Source organism: Coenobita brevimanus, chromosome 69 (assembly GCF_032717465.1).
Source record: "Coenobita brevimanus isolate Jiangsu-jjx chromosome 69, ASM3271746v2, whole genome shotgun sequence".
NCBI classification, from domain to species: Eukaryota; Metazoa; Arthropoda; class Malacostraca; order Decapoda; family Coenobitidae; genus Coenobita; species Coenobita brevimanus.
In genome coordinates, this window is record NC_137022.1 from 1,309,915 (window position 1) to 1,331,899 (window position 21,985).

Here is a 21,985-nt window from a genome sequence, read left to right on the forward strand (position 1 = left end):
TGTTTTGCACGCCAAACAATAACGGGTTTCAGCCGGTGCAACCCATTAGCAAGCACTGCACAAAAAAGATACCTGTTCTGTAGACAACTTGTGGCCAGGCACACACTCATCATCATCATCATCTACCAGAGTGTTTGCAGACACTGAACGGTAGAGGAGGCCAGTTTCGTCAGCATTATAGACTTCACTGAGAGTGAGACAATAAACCCCAACCGGCCCATGGATATAAACCTTCACTAGCTCAATCTGACTGGAGGGTCATAATTACCCACTATACCACCAGGTGCCAAAATTTGGTTATATGGTTACCACCTAGCATAGTAAATGGTTTCCTGGTGTACAGGAAATCATTTGGCTTGTCACTCAGTGTAGAGTCACCCACAGGCAGAACGAAGGAAAGAAAGACAGAAGAGGGTGGAAAGAAAGACAGAAGAGGGTGGAAAGAAAGTAGGATGGAGGAGAGGAAAGGGCAGACACCCGGGAGCAGCACTACATCGATTGAGTGGATTTTTTTTTTTTTTTAAATACACTACCAAGTGCATTTTATGTTTGAAATCAGTTGGCATATTTGGGGGTGGTAATCACATAACCAACCGACACATATTCCTTACATTTCAATAAAGTCGATTGGTGGAAGGTTAGTGCCTCTCCCCATAAAGCAAATAACTCAAAAGACAAACAGCCATCCCCAACAGGTTACAGGATTGTGTTGTCTGGCTATAGACAGACTGATAGTATTAAAGCATGCCATTGCAGTGATCAGCTTAGTAGAAAGAAAAATAAACGAGTATTTTTTGTGAAATTTATACAGACTGCATATAACTAAATTAAACTTTTAATAATATACATAATTACACATGACTGATATTAAAGTCATCCGTGCCACAATGGCGGGAGGGTGTAAATAGCAGTGACGAGCTGGTGTGAGGGAAGTGATGTTTGCGTCAGGTGGAGTCTACAGCTGAGCATGAATCAATTTCCATGATTCTGAAGAGCTACTCTAAAATTAACTGCTGCATTATTCCTGTAAAAAAAATAATAATAATAATACTGCCTATGTGCCTAAAATTAAACCTTAGCTCTTCTTGGGAAATTGTAGCATAAATATTTAAAGTAGATGCCAAATATAATTTACAAATGGAATGTATGGCATGTGTATTACACCAAACTTACCATGAACACAATGCATTATACTTGTAAATGGTATACCTACATGAGTTTATATAAATATATAAGTTATAACATCAAGGGAAAGTATTTAAAAATACTGGGAGCTCTTAATTTTAGCCTGCTGGAGAATTATGCCAAATGTAAATACAAGAACAGAGTAACATAAATCATAACTATTGTGCATCATGAAATGGTTTTAAAAACCTTGCAAAACCACGGCTTTTCAACCTTAAAAGGCACCAGAATAATGTCCCTAATAACGGATATTGGCAGGAAAAAATTAAAAATAAAATCATTACATTCTCAAAAATCTGCTTTCCCACTTCATCTGTTTATTGGTGGTAGGTGGGGGTACCCATCATCCACTCACTGAATGTAGTGCTACCTACTTCCATCATGTCTATCATTCTTTTTGTGTCTGTCGTCCTCTTTTTCTACTTTTTTCTAACCTTAATATCAGTATTTATTCTCTTTTCCACTTCTGGTGGCTCTATACCAAGTGACAAGCCATGTTGTTTCCTGCAACTCATGAAGCCATTTACAACGCTGGGTGGTAATCACACCCAAGTAACAGTATGACGTACAGCCCACCATGATGCCCCTATTAATTGGGTGATGCAAATGTGGCATCCACCCAGGAACAAAACTTCCACATCAATTCCTGTGCCTCGCTGTGGTGAAGCACTGTTAGCCACAAGGGTACAACAGTTCACTGCATGGGATGACCCTGCAGGAGCAGTTATTGCCTACAGTTGATGGGTCGCACAACAACAACCTGTCTACACATGAGACTGCACATAACAATTTTTCACAAAACCTATCACACTACGATGCATCAAATTGTAAACTGCAATGCACAAAACAAATTATCTAATTATATGATGCTTTCATGAAACACTTCAAAGTAGAAAAAAGATTATGTACTTAACAAAAATGAAAGTGTGTGTATAGAGTAGACACAGTACAGTACATTCTTTTCCCAGGTTTGCACTACTGTTACTTCCCAGCTGTTATGCTCCCAATAATTCAACACTTGAGTCCTTAGGCCACTTTCACACGAGGTCACCGGTGGGTGCAACTGGTGGCCCAGTGTGAAGGGACCAGCAACTAGTGTAGCCGTATGAAAGCTCCAATTTGAAAAAATGCTTTACAGCAACTGCCAGTGGCGGACGCTAGTTGCGCGAGTGAGCCACCGCCGGTAGCTGGTTGCCGGCTGGCAACTGCAGTGGCCTCGTATGAAAGGCTCCATTGAAAACTATGGGAGGCAACTAATTGCGGCCACCGGTGGTCTCGTGTGAAAGCAGCCATAATGTTATATTAGCATATTCCACATCTTAGATATATACAATAAGGTAATTACTTTCATTCCTATAAATTGAACTTTCAAACAACAAATACACTCAACAACCATTCTGAAGTAGCAAAATTCAGAAACCTTGATACAAAGAAAAATGGCACTTGTGTGGAATTTATAGGCACATAATAAGTAGATGAAGAAGAAGAAAAAATAAAATAATGGTTGGCCAGGGAAAATTAAGGATAACAATGGCCTTACTCTACATCAGGGTAGGGTAGGTGGCCCTTAAGATTCAACCTCATGTACTTCTCTGCCACGAGGGTATTTATAAACACCTTCACTTTCCTCTCAAATTCCACAGGAGTCTAGAAGAAAAGAAAGAAAATAGTTAATACATAATACTGTTCACGATAATCTATAATTATCAAATACTTGCAATTTTCAAAAATCAAAGGATGTTTTATGTAGCAGAAGCTGAACATGAAATGGCTAGCTGTACTGCATATGGTTTTTATATTGTAACAGGTACTTCTATCTATCTATTGCCAGACGCCTCAATCCCGTTTGGGGTGGCCACAAACAAATCGCCTCCTCGTCGCTCTGTCCCCCGCCATTTCACTGCCCTGCTCCCAACTCACACCCCCCTCTCTCATATACGTCTCCACCCCATCCCTCCATCTCATCCTCGGCCTCCCCCTCCCTCTTCCCCCCTCCCTCTTCCCCCCTCCACCTCACTCACATACACTCTCTTCGTCAGGCTTTCACCCTCCATCCTCTCCACATGGCCAAACCACCTCGGTGTGTTCCTCATAATGCTTCCTATCACATCCATATCCACATCACAATGCTCCTTTACATCTTCATTCATCAGCCTGTCTCTCCATGTGACTCCACAGGCTCCTCTTAAATAACTCATTTCCACTGCTCTCACTCCTGACTTGTGTCCTTCCAACAACGTCCAAGCTTCACTTCCATACATTAGAGTTGGTATCACAATACAGTACTGTCATGTAGTAACTTTTTCACTTCCATGCTCACTTCCCTGTTTCTTATCACTGCTTTCAAAGAACCAGCAACAGGTACTTTGTAGTTAGAATTTACCCAGTAGGAAAGGGTACTGATATAAGATTAACAAATGGTACTCATATCTCATTATGCAACAAACTGGTAGCAACAGCTCCACTCACCGGCACATCCACATATACGGTGCCAGTCCCCGGTTCCAGTTTGATGTCGGACCTCTTTCGTTTTTGTCCAACGGAGACTGTCGATGCTAGCAGTTGGACCTGATTGGTTTATAGTAGCTCAGTAAAGGTATGATTTTTAGTCTTCAGTCGTACATACTGTATTCTGATTAATTCATCATTCCCTTCTCATCCTAAAAGAAGGCTATATATGCAGTCTCAGTAATAACATTCCTAGAATTATCTAAATACTATACTTTCTCATAAACATAATGGAATTTGGTCATTTTCAACAATTAATGAAAAAAGAACCCAACATACATGCAAACAAGATAATCACCTTGGCCAGCTTTTCCTCATCACTGACATCACTCCTGTTGTTGGCTCGCTGGACAGAAGCGCAGTTTTTGTCCTCAACTCCCATGTCTCTTGATGGACACCTGCAACACTTAACATCCAGGATTTGACGGCCAATCTCTTCACCAGTTGTGCTGGAAGAGGGTTCAATTTACCTATTAGTGCTTGCCAAAATGTAGTGGACTAGGTAAAGCAAACAATCCTCACTCAGCCACAAGATGATGTTACTGCTTTAACCCAGTCTATCTGGCTGGGCAGACCCATTAACTACATCTAAACAACCAGTTCTCTGGGACTGCCCTACAATACAGTACATGAAGTACATAAACCATGCAGGGATTCAACACCCTCTTGCAGCAGACAATGCCTCACCCAGATCAGACCAGAGTTCTTCCCATTTTGAGGTGCAGGGAAATATGAGGAGGTCTGGATCCTGGTTGGACACTGCAGCTTCTCCGCCCAGGGAGCACAGTGTCGCCATGTGTAGGTTCATCGGTGCCTCAGCCACAAGTAAACACAGGTAGGTAGTTCAAGTTCCAACTAAGACTCACAAAAGTATCACATCTTACTACACACATCATTTCTCCCAACATTTTCCAGCAACTGTTAGAAAGAAATTGGTGGGTTCTGGCTCTTTATTTTCATCTTCCAGTGTCGACAGAAAACACAAGCTGTATTATAGTCAACCCCAGTACAGAGATTCTTTCCGAGTAAGCATGGTATCGTTCAGTTTATTTGATCTGGAGATAGAGTATGAAGATGCCTCAACTACAGAAAATGCATAATCTCCTAAAGGTAGATTCTACCAGAACATCAAGGCTCGAGTCAGGAAAGGTGTGAATTACAGCAAGATTTAACAGATGGCTATAGCAGTGAAATTAACTCTACCAATTTTAGGATAATGGCAATCAAGATATTAAAAGAAACAAATAACACACATGAACCAGCAAGTCGAATGAAACTGTTTGGGTGTGCAACAGCCTACATTAAGATGTCACTTGAATCAAGGGGTGAAAATGCAAATATCATAGCCACTCGGTCCTAACTGTAAAGACCCAAGAACTGAACAAACTTGTATGGCAGTAGCATGACCGTTACACTGGAGCTGACACACGTTCGAATATGGCAAGGGCTATAGTACACTGTTAGGCACTTCCTGAACTTACAGACTATGCAGAACTTAATAAAAATCATCATACAGCAGGGAAATTTGATATACTAATGTTCTCTGGCTGAAAGGGATGAAAAGAATGGCTGTATATGACACACACTTGTTCCAGTGGTTGGTGCTGGTGACCATCATCCACTCACTTGATCTAGTGCTGCCTATTTCTTCGCTCACCTGAAATACTCTATTTCAGTGCCTGGCCTAGTCTCTTCCGACTTCTCCCTCTTCTTCCAGTCACTTTTTATTACTGTACTCTTCTTTCCACTTCAGATGGCTCTGCACTGAGTGACAAGTCTGATGGTTTCCTATAACCCAGGAAACCATTTACAACATTGGATGGTAACAATATGGCCAGATCCTGGGGTGAAGTGCAGCCTGCTAGGGTGCCCATGTTAACTGGATGGAAAGATACAAATGCAGCATCCACCCAGGAACCAAACCTCCATACTCTTCCTCATGCCACGCTACAGCAAGGCACTGTCAACCGCATGGGAACATTGGTTCACTGCACAGGACGGCCCTGCAGGGACAGTTGCTTGCCTGTGGTTGATGGGTCTCATCAGTCAAACAGACTGGGATTGATCAACAACAACAACTCACTTGCTCCTCAGAGACTATGCAGAACTTAATCAATACTATCTAGCAGCAGAGGAATATGATACTGTTCTCTGGTTTAATGGGTTAAATAAAGACTGACTGGCTATCCCAACCACTCACTTGCTCCTCAGTGTGAAGACCAGGGAGAACAGGCGTCGATTAGGGCCACCAACACACGAGGTCAGGCAGGTGAGCTTGACCAGGATGGTGGATGCCATATCCCCAGGTGGTGGAGGATGGAGCGGCACACTCACCACGTGACGCTCATTCATCAGCCGGTACTCACAACCCTCACCCTCCACCTGCACCAAGTGTTCTGCCAGGCTAGGGTTTGTCCTTTCTGAAAAAATAATATCAGATCTAATAGTACGTTGGTCCTGACATCATACTCAACAATACCATCTTGGGGCTGGAGAGGATGGATGGGTGGATGAGGCCGGATGATAATGCAAGAATGAACACTATCATCATGCTGAGGGTCTGTCAACAATCAGAGAATAAACAATAATATCATCCTGAGCTCTCTCTCTCTCTAACCTTTTCCCTTCTTTCCTCCTGTCTGTTATCTTTCATCTTTATATCCTCCTTCTTTATCTCTCTCTCACAGCAGACACCTCTACTCCACCCCACCTGTAGACCCTCCAGTTTGACTTCCCCCCCCCCAATCCTGTTTGCAGTCTATTTTAATTACCAAAGTACAGCAAGGGATTAAATTTTTTTTTTTGTTCTCTCTCTACTAGGACTCTCTTCTAACACATGCACTGTAGCAGCCAGCTTGCAGATGCTTAACATGGACTATACTATCTATGTTTTATAGGTCCTGAAGTGCACCTGATCCACAGGGTCACGGGACTCCTCTTCTTGCCTGTGGAGAAGTGACCTGCCCCAACTCACTGATTCACCCAGGGTTATACAATACGCATGGAAAGCTTTTCATCATTGCCAGACGCCATGTATCCCAAACAGGGTGGTCAAGGGCTTTGAGTTAATTGTTTTACAGGGAGGGGCACTAATCCTCCACCAACCCCACTTAACACGTAGGGAGTTATGCCAACAGCATCTGGTGTTCCCAGGCGGTCACCCATCCAAGTACTAACCAGACCCAACGTTGCTTTTCAATGTAGGTTAAATGGGAGTCTAAACGAGTCCCAGCACCTACATGAAGAAAACAAAAGGGTCAGAGGTTAAGAAAAAATATAAAAAATTAACTAAAATAAGCAAACATGCAGGGTTCTACAGCTGGGTTACTGTAGTCCATAACATTCAAGGGCAGATGGTCAGCCTACTCCCCTTGAAGGATTAACCATGGCTGAGAAACCTCCAGGCATCTGAGGATTAAACCTCTGGAAGGCTGTCTCTCCAGTAAGTGTTCCAACCACCACACCACAAGGTACCCAATACATGTGAAACTGAATGAACTGTATGCAGTGGGCAGGAGGGAAGATGGATTGTGATACAGTCCACCCTCACTATACAACCAGGTTATATCATGTGACAGCCACTCATAGAGCAATGCCATTATAACATAGGTTCAATGGGCATATGTTTTTCATCAAGGGTTGCCTACCCTTATTTATTTAAAAAAAAAAAAAAAAAAGGGGGGGGGGGGGGCACATTAACATTTTCCTATTTTCCACATAACAAGCTAGCGAAACAAAGAATAATTTATTATTTACTAAAAGTGAGTGAGACACATGAATGTCTATGAATCAAGCTGAAAGCAAGTGACTAGCTATGCATGAAACACAAAAGCGACAGGCTAGTGCTGCCAGCGTACATAAACACAGTACAGTAATCCCTCATTTATGCAACGTAATAGAGCCACAGGCATGTCCGGATATGAGCAAAATCCAGATATGGAGCAATATCCTCCACTGTACCCATACCCTACCTATGCCCAACCTATACGTACAGTACCCCTCCCAATCCTGGCAGTATTCTCTGGCCTTTCAGCTGTATTTAGACATCAAAAAACAGATGGGAAGATCCAATGTAATGCCAGACACTACGAAAACAATGCATGAACAACGAAAATCCACAAATCCCCTACCTATTTGAACAGTACCCCTCCTAACTGCGGCAGTCTTCAGTCTTTCTGCTATGTAGACATCCAGTATAATACTAGGCACTAAGAAAACAAAGCATAAACAATAAAAATCCACAATAAAATCAATGATGACGACGGCTGCAAAAAGAATTTTAACCCTATCGGAAACCATAGGTTTTCAGTAAGTTTCTGGGATGCCAAGAGAGTGGAGAACCCAGCCATGGCTGCTTCCTCAGTACAAAGCAAAACATTTCCACAGCCAAATTTGTCCCTGGAAATTGGTTTTTCTGGTACAAATTGCATACCATCATCTTCGCTGGTGTTATATTATAAGCTAATAAAAACACAAAACTGATGAGCATAAGTACAGAAATGTAGTGAGAATAAACTTGTTGAAGAGTAAAAATAGCTCCAAATAACTTCCCAACATCCTAGTGCAAAATTTTGCCTGCACCGTGCAAGAGCTAAGCATATGTCTAGATGCAGAATTTCTCAAGCCTTCTCATGGTGTTTTCAGAATTTTGATATGACAAATAGTCTTCATTTAAACTACCAAACTCTTAAATAACTCACTGGTGGCAATACAGGGATGGCGGGAGGGGCAGCAAGCTAGGCAGAGGTAGGGGAGGGCAGAGGGATGGGAAGGGAGACATGCCTAGCAGTGCTGAGCATGGAATGGGATGAAGGAGGGATGGTGGGGTGAGAAGTGAGGGTGGCCTGGAGACTTTGACCATTCAGAAGAGCTGGACAGTTGTTTTGCTCAGCTTGTTGATTATGGGCTTGTTACTCGCACACTGGCAGAACTTTCCAAGTGATAGGGGCAGCCCAGGGATTTGACATTTGGTAGGGAACTGGACAGGCATTCTTGCTCAGCTTGTGTGTTTGGTCTATTACCCATGCATGGCCAGAGAGGCTGGCTGACCACCCAATCAATATTTTTTAATTTGTAAGCAGCCCAGCTGCCAATGTTGGAACTTTTATGTTCGGATACAAAGAAAGAAAGCCGGATACAGAAATAATAGAGTCAAGGCCTAACGTCCGAATATGGAGCACGTCCTGATACGGAGTATCCGGATAATCACGGGATTACTGTGTTGCACTTTCCACAGGAGCTACAGGCACTAAGAATATTTTATCAAAACAGAGAGTGAGAGGCATACAAGGAAATGAATAAAGAGCCAAAAGTTGGCCACTGACTAAATACAAAACACAAATGAGACAGGCCCGCAATGCCAGCAAGCAGATGTATAAAAACATTTTATGGTATTTTACCACAAGAACTATCCAGTACAAGCAGTAAGAACATTTTGTTACCTATTGAAAGTGTTTTGTCATGCACCTACACTGCAATAATACAACAGCTAAGATTGTCCAAATGGCTATGCAAATGCAAGGTGATGGATGCATGACAGGAGACATAATCACCATAGTGAGACAAATGACAGAATGGGTGAGTGGCATGGATTTTTCAAAGGGGTGATGAGAAGACAGGACAGTGTGCAGCTGATTCAGAACAAGTTTCTGTGCACATAAACATTAGGTGGCCATTTTGGCTCAACCACATGACTTGCCTTGTGCACTGCTGCATATATGCATGGGAGTCTGTTAGGAGAAATTGCTCAGATCACATAAGTGGGTATTTGGAATCACAAAGTATGGACGGGATATAACTTCTTAATGATTATTGGCAACTGATTACAATGTTATCAATCGTATTACAGTACTCATTTGGTGATGTATTTTACTAATTTATTCTTGTTCCCTCCATATGATTTTTTGAGCTTCAAAGACCACTCTCAGAGTGACAAGGTAAATGAAGCTGTATCCACTTTCCATTCTACTGTACCATCAGATTATTTAACTCATGCTGCCTCCAGTTGATTTATTAAGCTTCAGGGACCACTCTCAGAGTGACACCGTAAATAGAAGGTTGTATCCACTTTCCAGTTCAGAATGTCTCCCCAAAGCATTATAACTGGAAACTGCCAGAATAAAATAAAAAATACATCTTCCAATTGGAGGGTTTAGTTTAGTTCATTCACATACGGTACTGTAGTTGTTGTTGTGGCCCCTGGCTCAATGTAGACATCAACTTGGTGGACTGCCACCTGAAGATGCCCTTTTCCTGCAGTTCGTTCATCCCCCTCCTTGAGGGGGACAGGGAAAAATAATGGGGCAATCAAAAAGCCAGGCAGCAGAGCCACCCATGTATATACAGTACCGCGGGTGGGACCATGTTAGGGCACACTCCCCCCGGCACCTTCACATATTAAAGTATAAAGATAAACAGTAGCTGTATTAAAAAAAAAAAAAATGGTGGTGGTGAAAGTCAAGGTTCAAATGAAAAGGGGGAGTAAGAGAAGGGAAGGACAGGAGGTCTTTAGTGGAAAAGTTTCTAGAAATGGGAAACAAACTGTATTCGGCCTTCAAGGATTTGGAGAAAGCATATAAAACTGTGGATAGACAAGGAATGTGGAAAATATTAAGAATATCTGGAGTAAATGGGAAGTTGTTGAATGCCGTGAAGAGTATGTATGAGGGAGCTGACTGCAGTGAATGTGGACAGTGAACTGAGTGAGTGTTTCTACCTGAAGGTTGGACTGAAACAGCGATGTGTCATGTCCCCATGGTTGTTCAATCTACATATAGATGGGGTTATAAAAAAGATACAAAGCAGGGCAGTGGATGTTGAAGTGACCCTTATGAGAGAGGGCAGTATTTGGAAACTCCCTGTGCTGTTGTTTGCAGATGATATGGTATTGTTAAGTGAAGACAAAGGGGAGCTGCAAGGTTTGGTGAATGAGCCTGGGAGAGTGTGTAAGAAACAGAATCTAAAGGTGGATATTGGGAAGAGTAAAGTTATGGCCTTTAAGAGAAATGAAGCCACTGAATGTACAGTGAGGCTGGATGAGGAGGAAATGGACAATGTAACAGCGTTTGAGTACTTGGGTACTGTGATGAGTAAGGATAGAAGTTTGGAGGGTGAATTGTGTGAAAGGGTACAACAAGGAAGAAAGGTTGCTGGTTCTCTGAAAACAGTGATAAGGAACAAGGAAGTGAGCATGGAAGTGAAAAAGTTACTGCATAACAATATTGTGATACTAACTCTAAAATATGGAAGTGAAGCTTGGACGTTGCTGGAAAGACACAAGTCAAGAATGGGAGCAGTGGAAATGAGTTATTTGAGAGAAGCCTGTGGAGTCACATGGAGAGACAGGCTGACAATTGAGGAAGTGAAGGACCGTTGTGGTATGAACGTGACAGTGTTAGGAGAAACACACTGAGATGGTCTGGCCATGTGGAGAGGATGGAGAATGAGAAACTAACGAGGAGAGTGCATACGGGTGAGGTGGTGGCCGAGGATGAGATGGAGGAATGGAGTGGAGAGGTATATGAGAGAGGGGGCGTGTGAGCTGGGAGCAGGGCAGTGAAATGGCGTTGGACTGAGCAACATGGAGGTGATTTATTTGTGGCAACCCCTTACAGGATTGTGGCATCTGGCAATAGTTAGACAGACAGACAGGGTCAGAAGTACCGGTACAGTACATTCAAAAACTAAGAGTGAGATGCATAAATGCTATAGAGTACCACCAAAAGTAAGCGACACCTACATATGAAACACAAATGAGACAGGCTAGAGTGGCCAGCATTTTCCATCTTTACATGCTGGAAGTGTGCAATGTTTGAAAACATTTTTCTGTAATTTCAAATAAATAAGCCTATACTTTTATTAAGAGAATTTTAAATAACACATAAAATACACTATCTACTTCGAAACGTGCCCTACAGAAAAAAATAAAGCCAATGGCAACGATCCTGGCTACAAAACCAGTAATCACTTAGGTAAAGATACTTTTTGCAGGGGAGTAAATTGGGCCAATAGATATATATCAGCATAAGTTACAATATGGCATGATATGCTTTGCTGCACAAGTGTATTTTCAACTGCATACCACGGAGACGTACAGAACAGGGCATGATTATCAGACACTGGTGGGATGGGCCGGAATATTGCTGGGCTGTGGGCAAGGAAGTCCACCCACAGACAAAGGTGTTGTACAATTAGTAGTCTGAGTGCACTGAATGTTTATTTTAAAATATCCTCCAAAGAGTGAATGTGTTATGGGGAGAAATGGTGAAGAAATGGGTAGGATGCTCTGGAATTGCTGTGGGGGTGAGGAGAGGCCGTTAGAGTAAACCCTGCAAAAATAGGGGTTGTAGCATGAAGTTTATGGGGGGGGGGGGAATAATCTCCTTAGCTTTGCATCCTGTAATGTGAGCACCAATATATTCCTGGTACTGGGTAGACAATCATTACCTACAACCCAGGAGCATCTTTTTGGTTTATTTCTGCTGCTCCCAAACATTTTTATTCAGCTTGGGAAAGGCCTCTTTTACTGAAGAGGTTAATTAAGGCTATGTCTAACCCCTCCAGTTTGGTAAGTCTATCCTTGGCAGAACAAACAATAAAATTAATTGAATAAAACAAAAAAGACAGCCCCATCTCAAAAGGTTAATGACTGAATCACAAATAAAACTAATCAATATTTCCCTTACAGCACTGTACAAATCAAGATATGCTACCTTGCTGACTTTTACAGTTGTAGCAGCGCCTGACTGGGTCCAATCTGAAGCGGCTGTCCTTGAAAACTGGTGTTATAAAGATGGATGCATTTGTGGTCCACTGGTTCACCATTACATTGACCGGCACAGCCACGTTGGGACACAAGTACAGCTTACGCTGCATCTGGCTGAAGCACCACTGCCGGAACCAAAGACAACTGATTAGGCCAACCGCATACCTGTCTATGGGCCAAATTTCAGGTGGTTTGTAGCACCTATTCCTCAGTGGTTTGTTTGCATATTACACATGATTTTGTATGTTATGTACAACGTTTTAATATCAGCATACTTTACAACAATAACATACATGAGGACATCAAAGGATAATGTGCACATAAAATTCCAATGGAAAACGTGTTATAAAAATATGAAAAATCAGTTAGAATACAACTCTATTGCCAGACACATTAATCCCAAAGGGTATATGAAAAATCAGTTAGCATACAACTCTATTGCCAGACACATTAATCCCAAAGGGGGTGGCCACAAACACATTGCTTCCTCATTGCCCTCTCTGCCATTAAACTGCTCCCCCCCCCCTCTCTTTCTCCATCACACAGCAATCTCATTCATACACTGGTACCTCTTTAACACATCTCTCTATCTCAGTTTCCCTCGTCCCCTTCACCTCACCCACACACTCCCTCGTCAATGATCTCTTTCACTCTCCATTCACCACACGTGGCCAAACATCAAGAGTGCTCCATGTAAGACTTCTATTAACCTCTGCACCAAAACTACATGCTGTTTGGGTTTATGGTCATATTGGTCATACCAGATCACGTGACCCAACCTTGTGGTACTGATGATGTAAGTACTGCCTGTAGCATTCGTACTGCCTGTTTCTTACCCAACCTTGTGGTACTGATGATGTAAGTACTGCCTGTTTCTTACCCAACCTTGTGGTACTGATGATGTAAGTACTGCCTGTTTCTTACCCAACCTTGTGGTACTCGTGATATATTGTAAGTGGGGCCTGCTGCTTACCCAGTCTTGTGGTACTCATGATATATGCACTGCCTGTTTCTTACACACAATGGTACAATGCTCTTGCTCTCCACTACTTATGAGTAGAGTTTTATATATATATATATAAATATTTTTAATCACACCTATTGTATATCCAGTCATAACATGGGTTGAATGTGGATATGTTTTTGACCAAGGGTCACCCACTCTACAGCATAAAACACAAATCTCCCACTCACCAAAACTGGTAGTTATTTCACTTCACTGCACTATACTTGCTGCTCACAACCATAATAAGTTCACTTAATCCATCCACCCATCATCCAATCCTACATTGCCCCATGAGGAGTGTAGGAGCCCGGGGCTAGGCGGTTGGTCCTGACATTTAAGATGAGTGACCAGCCTCACTCATCCCTGAGTGGCATTACACGAGCAATAAACCCCAACCACCCCTTGGATATAAACCTACACCGGCTCAATCCGATTGGAACACGTAATTACCCACTAAACCACCAGGAGCCATAATTTGGTTATATGGTTACCACCCAGCATAGAAAATGGTTTCCTGGTGTACAGGAAACCATTTGGCTTGTCACTCAATGTAGAGTCACCCACAGGCAGAAGGAAGAGGAAAGAATGAAGGAAAAAAAGACAAAAGAGGGAGTGTAAAGTCACCCGCAGGCAGAAGGACAAGTAAAGGATGAAGGAAAGAAAGACAGAAGAGGATGGAGGAAAGGAAAGGGCAGACACCCGAGAGCAGCACTACATCGAGTAAGTTGATGGTGAGTGCCCCCACCTACTACTAAGCTCACTTAATCTGGTAATTATTTCACTTCACCTGTTAACCTAACTTCAACACAACACTACCGTACCACATCAGACACTATCACAGCTAACAATGATTGAGGTCAAAGGCCATCTTGGAACAAACACATGACTAAGCTTGCATGCCGGTGATTTTGTATGCAAAAATTGTGACTGTACACTAACCAGTGAAGCTTCATGTACGAACATAACGATTATATAAGCACACATCTGACAACGGTGGGCAGCTGTACTGCACACATTCAAGCTGTGTTTTGTGGATCTTGAAAGACAATAGATCCATAGGGTCAAGGAATACCACTGTCTGCCACCGGAGAAGTAACCTGCTCCCGACTCGATGCTTCATGCACGGGTGTAGAGATGTTCAGAGGAGGTACACGTGGATGTTTTATTGTAGCTGATGTGATTGGCTCTGTATATAGTACGTGAGGGAGCCTTGACAGGGTGCAAACATGTAAAACCACATACTACCATACCCTCTGAAATGTTCACACAGGGTGGGACAACCTAGGTCAGAAATGGCAGACATATTCTACTCTACCACTACTCAAAACCTCCTCTCTCCACCACACCTTCCTCAGTAGTGCCTCATATATTAAATTCTGACGATCTGGCAGTTGTATCTGAAGCATATCTACAAAGAAAAAATAATGTAACAATAAAATATATGCTTTCCAGTGTCTACTTTCAGATGGTACTCTTCCATCCGTGGCACAGTGCATGTGGGTATCTGTTAGCTGATTTTTCCTGTGGCAGAGTTCTTAGGATACAGCTGTTCTGTTTGCCAGTGACTGTCAGATGCCAACTTTGAACTGTAAATGTGTTGATAAGGCAGCTAAGTTGTGACAAACATCAACTAGTACACCACATAGTTTTTTACTAAAACACACACACACACACATACACCACACACACACACGCACACACACATACATACACCACACACACACACACAAAGCTAGGAATAAATCAGTGCGACTAATGTTATACACAACAGTACTTCACAAGTAGTACTTATTCTTCGTGGATACACATGCTTCATCTGGTTATTGAGCTTACATCTATCTGCAGTAAAAGGGAAGAAAGAGTTTCTTCTTTATCATAAAAATGATCACTCATATTTTGGCATTTGCAAAAAATGTTCATTTGGATCCTAACCTTATTTCTGTCCCTATTGTCTACAGGTACAGAGACAGTGAAGTTATATCGTCCAGGCCACGGCTGCAGCGATGGTGGTTGTGCTGGTGGCAGGGTGGTGGTGCTGCTGCTGTCAGCCACCACGGTGCTGGGCCCCCCCTCCACCACCCCCACCTGCAGCTGATTCCTTTGTTCAGGCACAATCAGCTGACCCGACCCATCAGGTATCTGGCCACACAAGAGATAGTTAGTGGTTACTTAAACACTTTGATGTAAGCAGGCAAAATGCTTGCTTCTGGTTCTTGATACTGAGCCCAGGAATTTCTTGTCACTGTATTTTTGTCATCTCCTGCTGTTTTAATCTGCTTAGGAGAGGCTTTTCATTTAAGGGGTTCAACAGTGTCTTAATAAACCCCTTCAATATAACACACCACCTAAGTTTAATATAATCACTGGGTGGCAGCCACAGCAAATTAAAGTCACCTGGATATAATGGGTTTTACAAAGATGCATGCATGCAAAATGCTACTTTTGGTGAAACATGCTTGTTTCAGAAATCAAAGGTTTGAAGTACTAAAAAACAAACTTTCAACTTGGAGAAAAGGGGAGGGGAGGGAGGTTAACTCAACTCATCAACACACTGCCATTCAATAATTTTGTTTGCTTATTGGAGGCTGGCGCCGACCGGCCTCCACAGTTAAGTTTACGCTAGGTAGTGGTGGTAAAAAGCCAGCATTAAGGTCGGGAGCATGCGATAAAACCACAGAAGGAGGTTTCATTCATTCATTTATCGTCCAATCCTACACTGCCCCACAAGAGCCCAGGGCTAGGAAAGTTGGTCCTGACATTTAAGATGAGAGTGACCAGCCTCACTCATCCCTGAGTGGCATTACGTGGGCAATAAACCCTAACCACCCCTTGGATATAAACCTTCACCATCCTAATCCGATTGGAGTGCTTTAATTACCCACTAAACCACCATGCACCAAAATTTGGTTATATGGTTACCACCCAGCATAGTAAATGGTTTCCTGCATTTGGCTTGTCACTCAGTGTAGAGTCACCCACAGGCAGAAGTAAGAGGAAAGAATAAAGGAAAGAAAGACAGAAGAGGGACGTGGAAAGAATGAAGGAAAGAAAGACAGAAGAGGATGGAAGGAAAGAAGGATGGAGAAGAGGAAAGGACAGACACTCAAGAACAGCACTACATCAAGTGAGTGGATGATGATATTTTAGGTAAAAAAAAAAAAAAAAGTCACTTCATAGAACCTCCCTAATGTGTGACCAATCTTATCAATGGTTGTGTTACTCTGTGCCCGTATTAATAAAAACTCCTAGGAGTAAAAGTTCCTCTCAAAGTGAAATTTGGCTCCTAACTTCTAGAAGTACTCCTAAAAGTTACTTTCAACTCCTAAGTTTACTCGTAATATCACTAAAAAATAAAAGTCCTCCACAAGGACTTTTAAGGAGTTAGGAGGGCTTTTAGTGACAGTAAACACAGTAGCTGCGTCCCTCAAACACCAAGAGACAAGACAACATAGACCATGGCTGACCGACACCATCCACCATGCAGAAATTTTCGAGCTCGGAAGGATGAATTCATGGAATATGATGATCAAGAACTTGTAAGAAGGTACCGTTTCGATCGTGAGGGCATTCTGTTTATTACTGATTTAATAAGAGATGTACTGGAAAGGCCCACACATCGAAACCATCCTCTCACATCCGAGATGAAAGTGTTGATACTATTTAGGTACCTTGCAACTGGAAAAATGCAGCAGTGTAATTGTGATGACTTTGGACCGTCGCAGTCATCAGTGAGCAATGTGATATGCTCTAACTGCTCCACACATTGTTAAGAGGTTTGTAAAGGTCCCTCGTACACTCCCTCCGTCCAGTTTCTCTTTCTCCTGAATTTATCTGCAGCCGTGGAATCTTGAAATTTTGCCACTGTTGACGGTCATTGTACCATGTACACACGATGCCCTGATGGTAGCAGGTACGATCAGCTGACCACACGATGTGTTTACATTTTATCCATTTTATCAACATTCGTAAAGACTCATAATACAGTATATGATCAAATAGATGTTGTTTCTATATATAAAAACTAGTTTTTCATTTTTAAACTACATACTGATACTCTAAGGCTTTGTAATGGTAATTTTTAAAATATATTAAGCAGAGATCCTGTGTGTTGGTAACACTTCATGGTAGGAGCGAAGTTACTACTACGAGTCCTCCTAGGAGGAACTTTTAGAAGCAACTCTCAGCTACAACCACTTTTAGCAGCAATTTTAGGAGTACTCCTAGAAGTTTTTATTAATACAGGCCCTGGTCTTCAAGGTCAACAAAGGCCATTTCAAAATCTGATTATCTTAAAAGTCCATGAAGGAGTCAAAATTTATGGACAAGGTATAAAACAAAAAATGTTCCTCAGCTTGACCCCCAAAACAGTGGGGTGGACATCATTAGTTTTGACACTGAAGGTCAAACAAGGTTGTCTATCTATCTATCTATTGCCAGATGCCTTAATCCCTTATACGGGGTGGCCACAAACAAATCACCTCCACGTCACCCTGTCCCCCGCCATTTCACTGCCCTGCTCCCAGCTCACACACCCCTCTCTCATATACCTCTCCACTCCATCCCTCTACCTCATCCTTGGCCTTCCCCTCCCTCTCTCCCCCTCCATCTCATTCACATACACTCTCCTCATCAGTCTCTCACTCTCCATCCTCTCCACATGGTCAAACCACCTCAATGTATTGAAACGTGGTACCTAATTAAAAGCGGTTAAGATTGGCTTTGTGAAAAGAACTGCTTGATACCAGCCAGTATATAACCTTAAAAATATCCTTGTAATACTGCAAATACCCTTAAAGTACCAAGACATATTCCCTGAAGTACACCTTTGAGATACTTTCCAAAACACAACTCTAAATACTGTCCTCCCAGAAGTACTCCTTGTTAATATTACTTTAAGTGCCTCCTAATATTTCACCAAGTATGTCAACTAATACTTCCTAAAATGTCTCGTAGAAATACTCCCTAAAGTTCACCCTACCACCACTTTACATACTATCTTTTCTAAGTACTTTCCAGAAATATTCCCTGAACTTTGTTACATACCCGTACATTCTCATAAGTATCCCATAGAAATATTTCCTAAAGTACTCTCTGGTATCCCCTTGGAAATATTCCCTAAAGTATCCCCCCCCCCCAAAAAAAAAGCTGAAGAGTAACCCCGACGAACCATACAGCATGTGTACCCACCTGTACATTATCACTGCTTTCCACTATGCCCCCAGGTAGAGCCACAAGCTGGTCATCATAAGGATTTTGTGATGCCTGGTATACAAACTCCCTGGGAAACTCAATCTGGGTCACCATTGCACCTGCCAGCTGGTGGTGCTGCTGCTGATGATCATGATGCTGTTGTACTTCTGGCTGTGGCTGTTGCTGTTGCTGGCTGTGGACACTCTGTGGTGTAGGAGGGTCAGGTGGCTCTATCAAAGCAGCAAAGTTGTTGAAGCCTGTGGGAGCCTGAAGAGAATAACCTCTAAGGAAGGTGTAGTACAATTCCTGGTCAACCTGAGGATCAGATTCTTGATCTTGCATCCTGCCACCGGTTTCCTGCAAAATAAATACAAATTGTACGGTATACTGTTCACATATAATACACATAAACACATTTTTCAAAATGGGCAACCACACAAAGCTGTCGAACTGAGTTCAATCGAGGTTCACACTGACATACATCACCTCTTCCTCTGCAATTATTTTGTTACCCCTGCCAACGAAGCTGAAGGAAGTTAGCCTATGTATCCACCTACGTCTGTCTGTCTGTCTGTCCGTTTGTTCAGACAATATCTAAAAAACTTATCAAGGAATTTTAATGAAATTTTGTGGAAGGGTGGGCCATAAGCCAAGGAAGAAGTGATTAGATCAAATCTGGACCCTATTAGATTTGGGGTCAAATCTGGATCCTATCTCCATGGATCCGGATCCTTTTTAATTGCAATGGCATTGGTGGAGGTATGTGCTCTTTGAGTGCTTTCTAGTTTAACATCTTAATAATCTTGTGTATGTTGCAGTTTACAACTGGTATTATAAAAAAAGTTACAATGCCGCCTATTATCTCCAAAGCATATGATGGTATCCATCCAAACATAAACCTAACAATTAACCAAAACCTTGCAACACACACAACTGATCATAAATAAATGACCTAAGTATGCACAAAGAAACTGGTGGAGTACTGTACCCACCCAAGTGTTGGAAGTCATATCAACTCACTGATTACATAAATAATCATTATATTCAAACTCAAAATACCCAGAGACCAGGAGATATTGACCCTCATCAAGTGATCATCTTCAAGGAGTTGTGACAATTTACAATGTTGTACAGTATGGTAAATGCAGGCTAGGATATGCTCCAGTAAACCCTCCAGTCATGACAGCTCAGACATAACTAAAATGCTGGCTGTGATAACACAAGCCGCCACCACACCCCCAGGAGGAGGACACGGAGGGCTAGACGGTGCGCGGATCGCGCCCGGGCAACAGGGCCATAAGTTCACCCGGGCTGTGCGCACCTATTCCCCGGAACTCACCTGCCGCCACCACCTTAGTCAAAGTGCACTACCTTCCAGGCGAGCTGACCACCGACAGGATCGGGGTGGAACTGGGCTAACAGTTCTGAGCAGCACCCCAGCCACGGCCTGTAGCCGGGCACCTGAGATGGCCTGTAACCGCTCAGTATATAAAGAGACGGCCTGTAGCCGCTCACAAAAAGCAAGGGCCATGGCCTGTAGTTGGGCACCAGAGATGGCCTGTAGCCACTCACCACAAACGGGCACGGCCTGTAGCCACTCCGCCTAGTGCTGCTCACACCCCCTACAGAAACCAGTGACGGCCTGTAGCTGCGCTGGTGAGAGACCGGTATGTTCCCTCTCCTTCTGCAGTTGCCTCGGAGGGCACGACACCGGCGACGGCCTGTACCCGGTCCTCTCCTGCACGTCGCCCTCCTTGCAGGACCTTGGTGACTGCTGGTAGCCACACCGACAGGCAAGTGAAGGCCAGTAGCCACACCTCACCTGAGTGCCCATTAGGGAGTCGGGCCCCGGCGACAGCCTGCAGCCGCGCTGAAAGCGAAGGGATGGCCTGTAGCCGCCATCCGTCTGTTGCCCAAGGGAACCCAGCGACGGCCTGTAGCCACGCCGGGGAGAGTCACCAAAGTCTCTTGCCCCCTGTGACTCCGCACTGAGACGGTGAGCTGTGCTCAGTAGCCTTCCGACAGGAGCACAGATTACCCGCCTGTCCACCCAGACTGAGGCAAATTCCAGTAGGATGACCACTGCTCGGAGGATTGGTGGCACGGCCCCGTACTGTCCCCGGGGTTGTTCCTCCGTCCGGAGGAAGAGGACGCCCACCTGACGGACTCCAGCCAAGAGTGACGCTGCAGCCCAGCCCTGACGGCGGCGCCCCCAGCAGAAGACTGCAGCCGGCACCCCTCCGAGGACGTTCCCCACCCAGATGAAGGCGACACCCGTCCTCCACCAGGCACTTGAGTGAGCACCTCCAATGCCTGTTTGGCCCCAGTCCCGAGGGCCAGACCGCAGTTCCCAGCCCCGACAGTGAGGGGCCTTTTGCCACACACAGCCCGAGCCCCAGCAGAGAGAAGACGCCCCTGAGAGTGGTCCCCTGGCCGTGGATGAAGGGACTCCCACAGGGCCTCCGCCCACCCCGGGCCACGAGTTGTAAGCCCTGGACCTCCCCCCCCCCCCAGTGAAACAAAGTGGACCCAAAGACTGACCTAACAGTGAACCGTGAGACTGGCACTTAAGGCACGAGAGTGAGTTTACAGTGATATCAGAATATAGTGAGGCCAGAAAAGACCAAGACCAGTGAGTGTAAAAGAACAGGTGCCCTGGTGAATTCCAGTTACCAGTGTACAGTGGGGCCAAGTAAAACCCATACGACCCTAAAATACACAAGCACAAACAGTGACTATTACGGACAGTGATATTAGCCTCGCCCCTATAACAGCACCTGTAAATAGTGCTACCAAATATTCCCCTCCCTTGTGCAAGTCAATAACCCCCCCCCCCTTATTCAGCCTATAAATTCAAGTGTCAGAACAGTGAACACCTCACGACAGTGCCTCACTACCACGGACAGTGTAACAGTGTCGTTGCTCTCCTGAACCAAACTTAGACTCCTGTACATTTAGTATCCTGTGCAATACTATACCCATTAATGCTAGCCTATGTATTGATTTTTGCCTATAAGACTGTGTAAGATTGTCCACCTGTTCCACAGCAGTTGATTTTGTCAATATACATGTAAGGTTGTTGCCCTATGCTTTTATGCCCTGGCCCTCTCTTGTTTGTTTAAGTTTCAGTCTCGAAAGGAAACCCAGCTACACTCCTGGCGTTCTAGAGACGGGAAGCCGCCCCTTAAACACCTGGCATAACAATAACCACTATGAATGGGTGTGCTTGAAAGCTTGTGCAAATAACTGACGGTTATCCAACATGGTTTATTTTCACGTCAACGATGCTGCTTGCACAATTAAGCTTAACAGTGTATTGGAATGATTGCGTG

The 21,985-nt window shown here is 43.6% G+C and overlaps 1 protein-coding gene across 1 annotated transcript in view; it reads right to left on the minus strand.

Annotated features, from left to right (window-relative positions):
* Positions 1-820: 820 nt before the first annotated feature.
* LOC145406026 (cellular tumor antigen p53-like) overlaps positions 821-21,985 on the minus strand; it is a 34,331-nt gene continuing 13,166 nt past the window's right edge. The window contains exons 2-8 of the mRNA XM_080277212.1: positions 18,651-19,010; positions 15,396-15,602; positions 12,405-12,582; positions 5,894-6,113; positions 3,992-4,142; positions 3,655-3,753; positions 821-2,832 (exon numbers count right to left, since the gene is read on the minus strand). Coding sequence (XP_080133338.1) covers positions 2,722-2,832; positions 3,655-3,753; positions 3,992-4,142; positions 5,894-6,113; positions 12,405-12,582; positions 15,396-15,602; positions 18,651-18,995 — 1,311 coding nt within the window. The 5' untranslated portion in view covers positions 18,996-19,010 and the 3' untranslated portion in view covers positions 821-2,721. The remainder of the gene's footprint in view (positions 2,833-3,654; positions 3,754-3,991; positions 4,143-5,893; positions 6,114-12,404; positions 12,583-15,395; positions 15,603-18,650; positions 19,011-21,985) is intronic.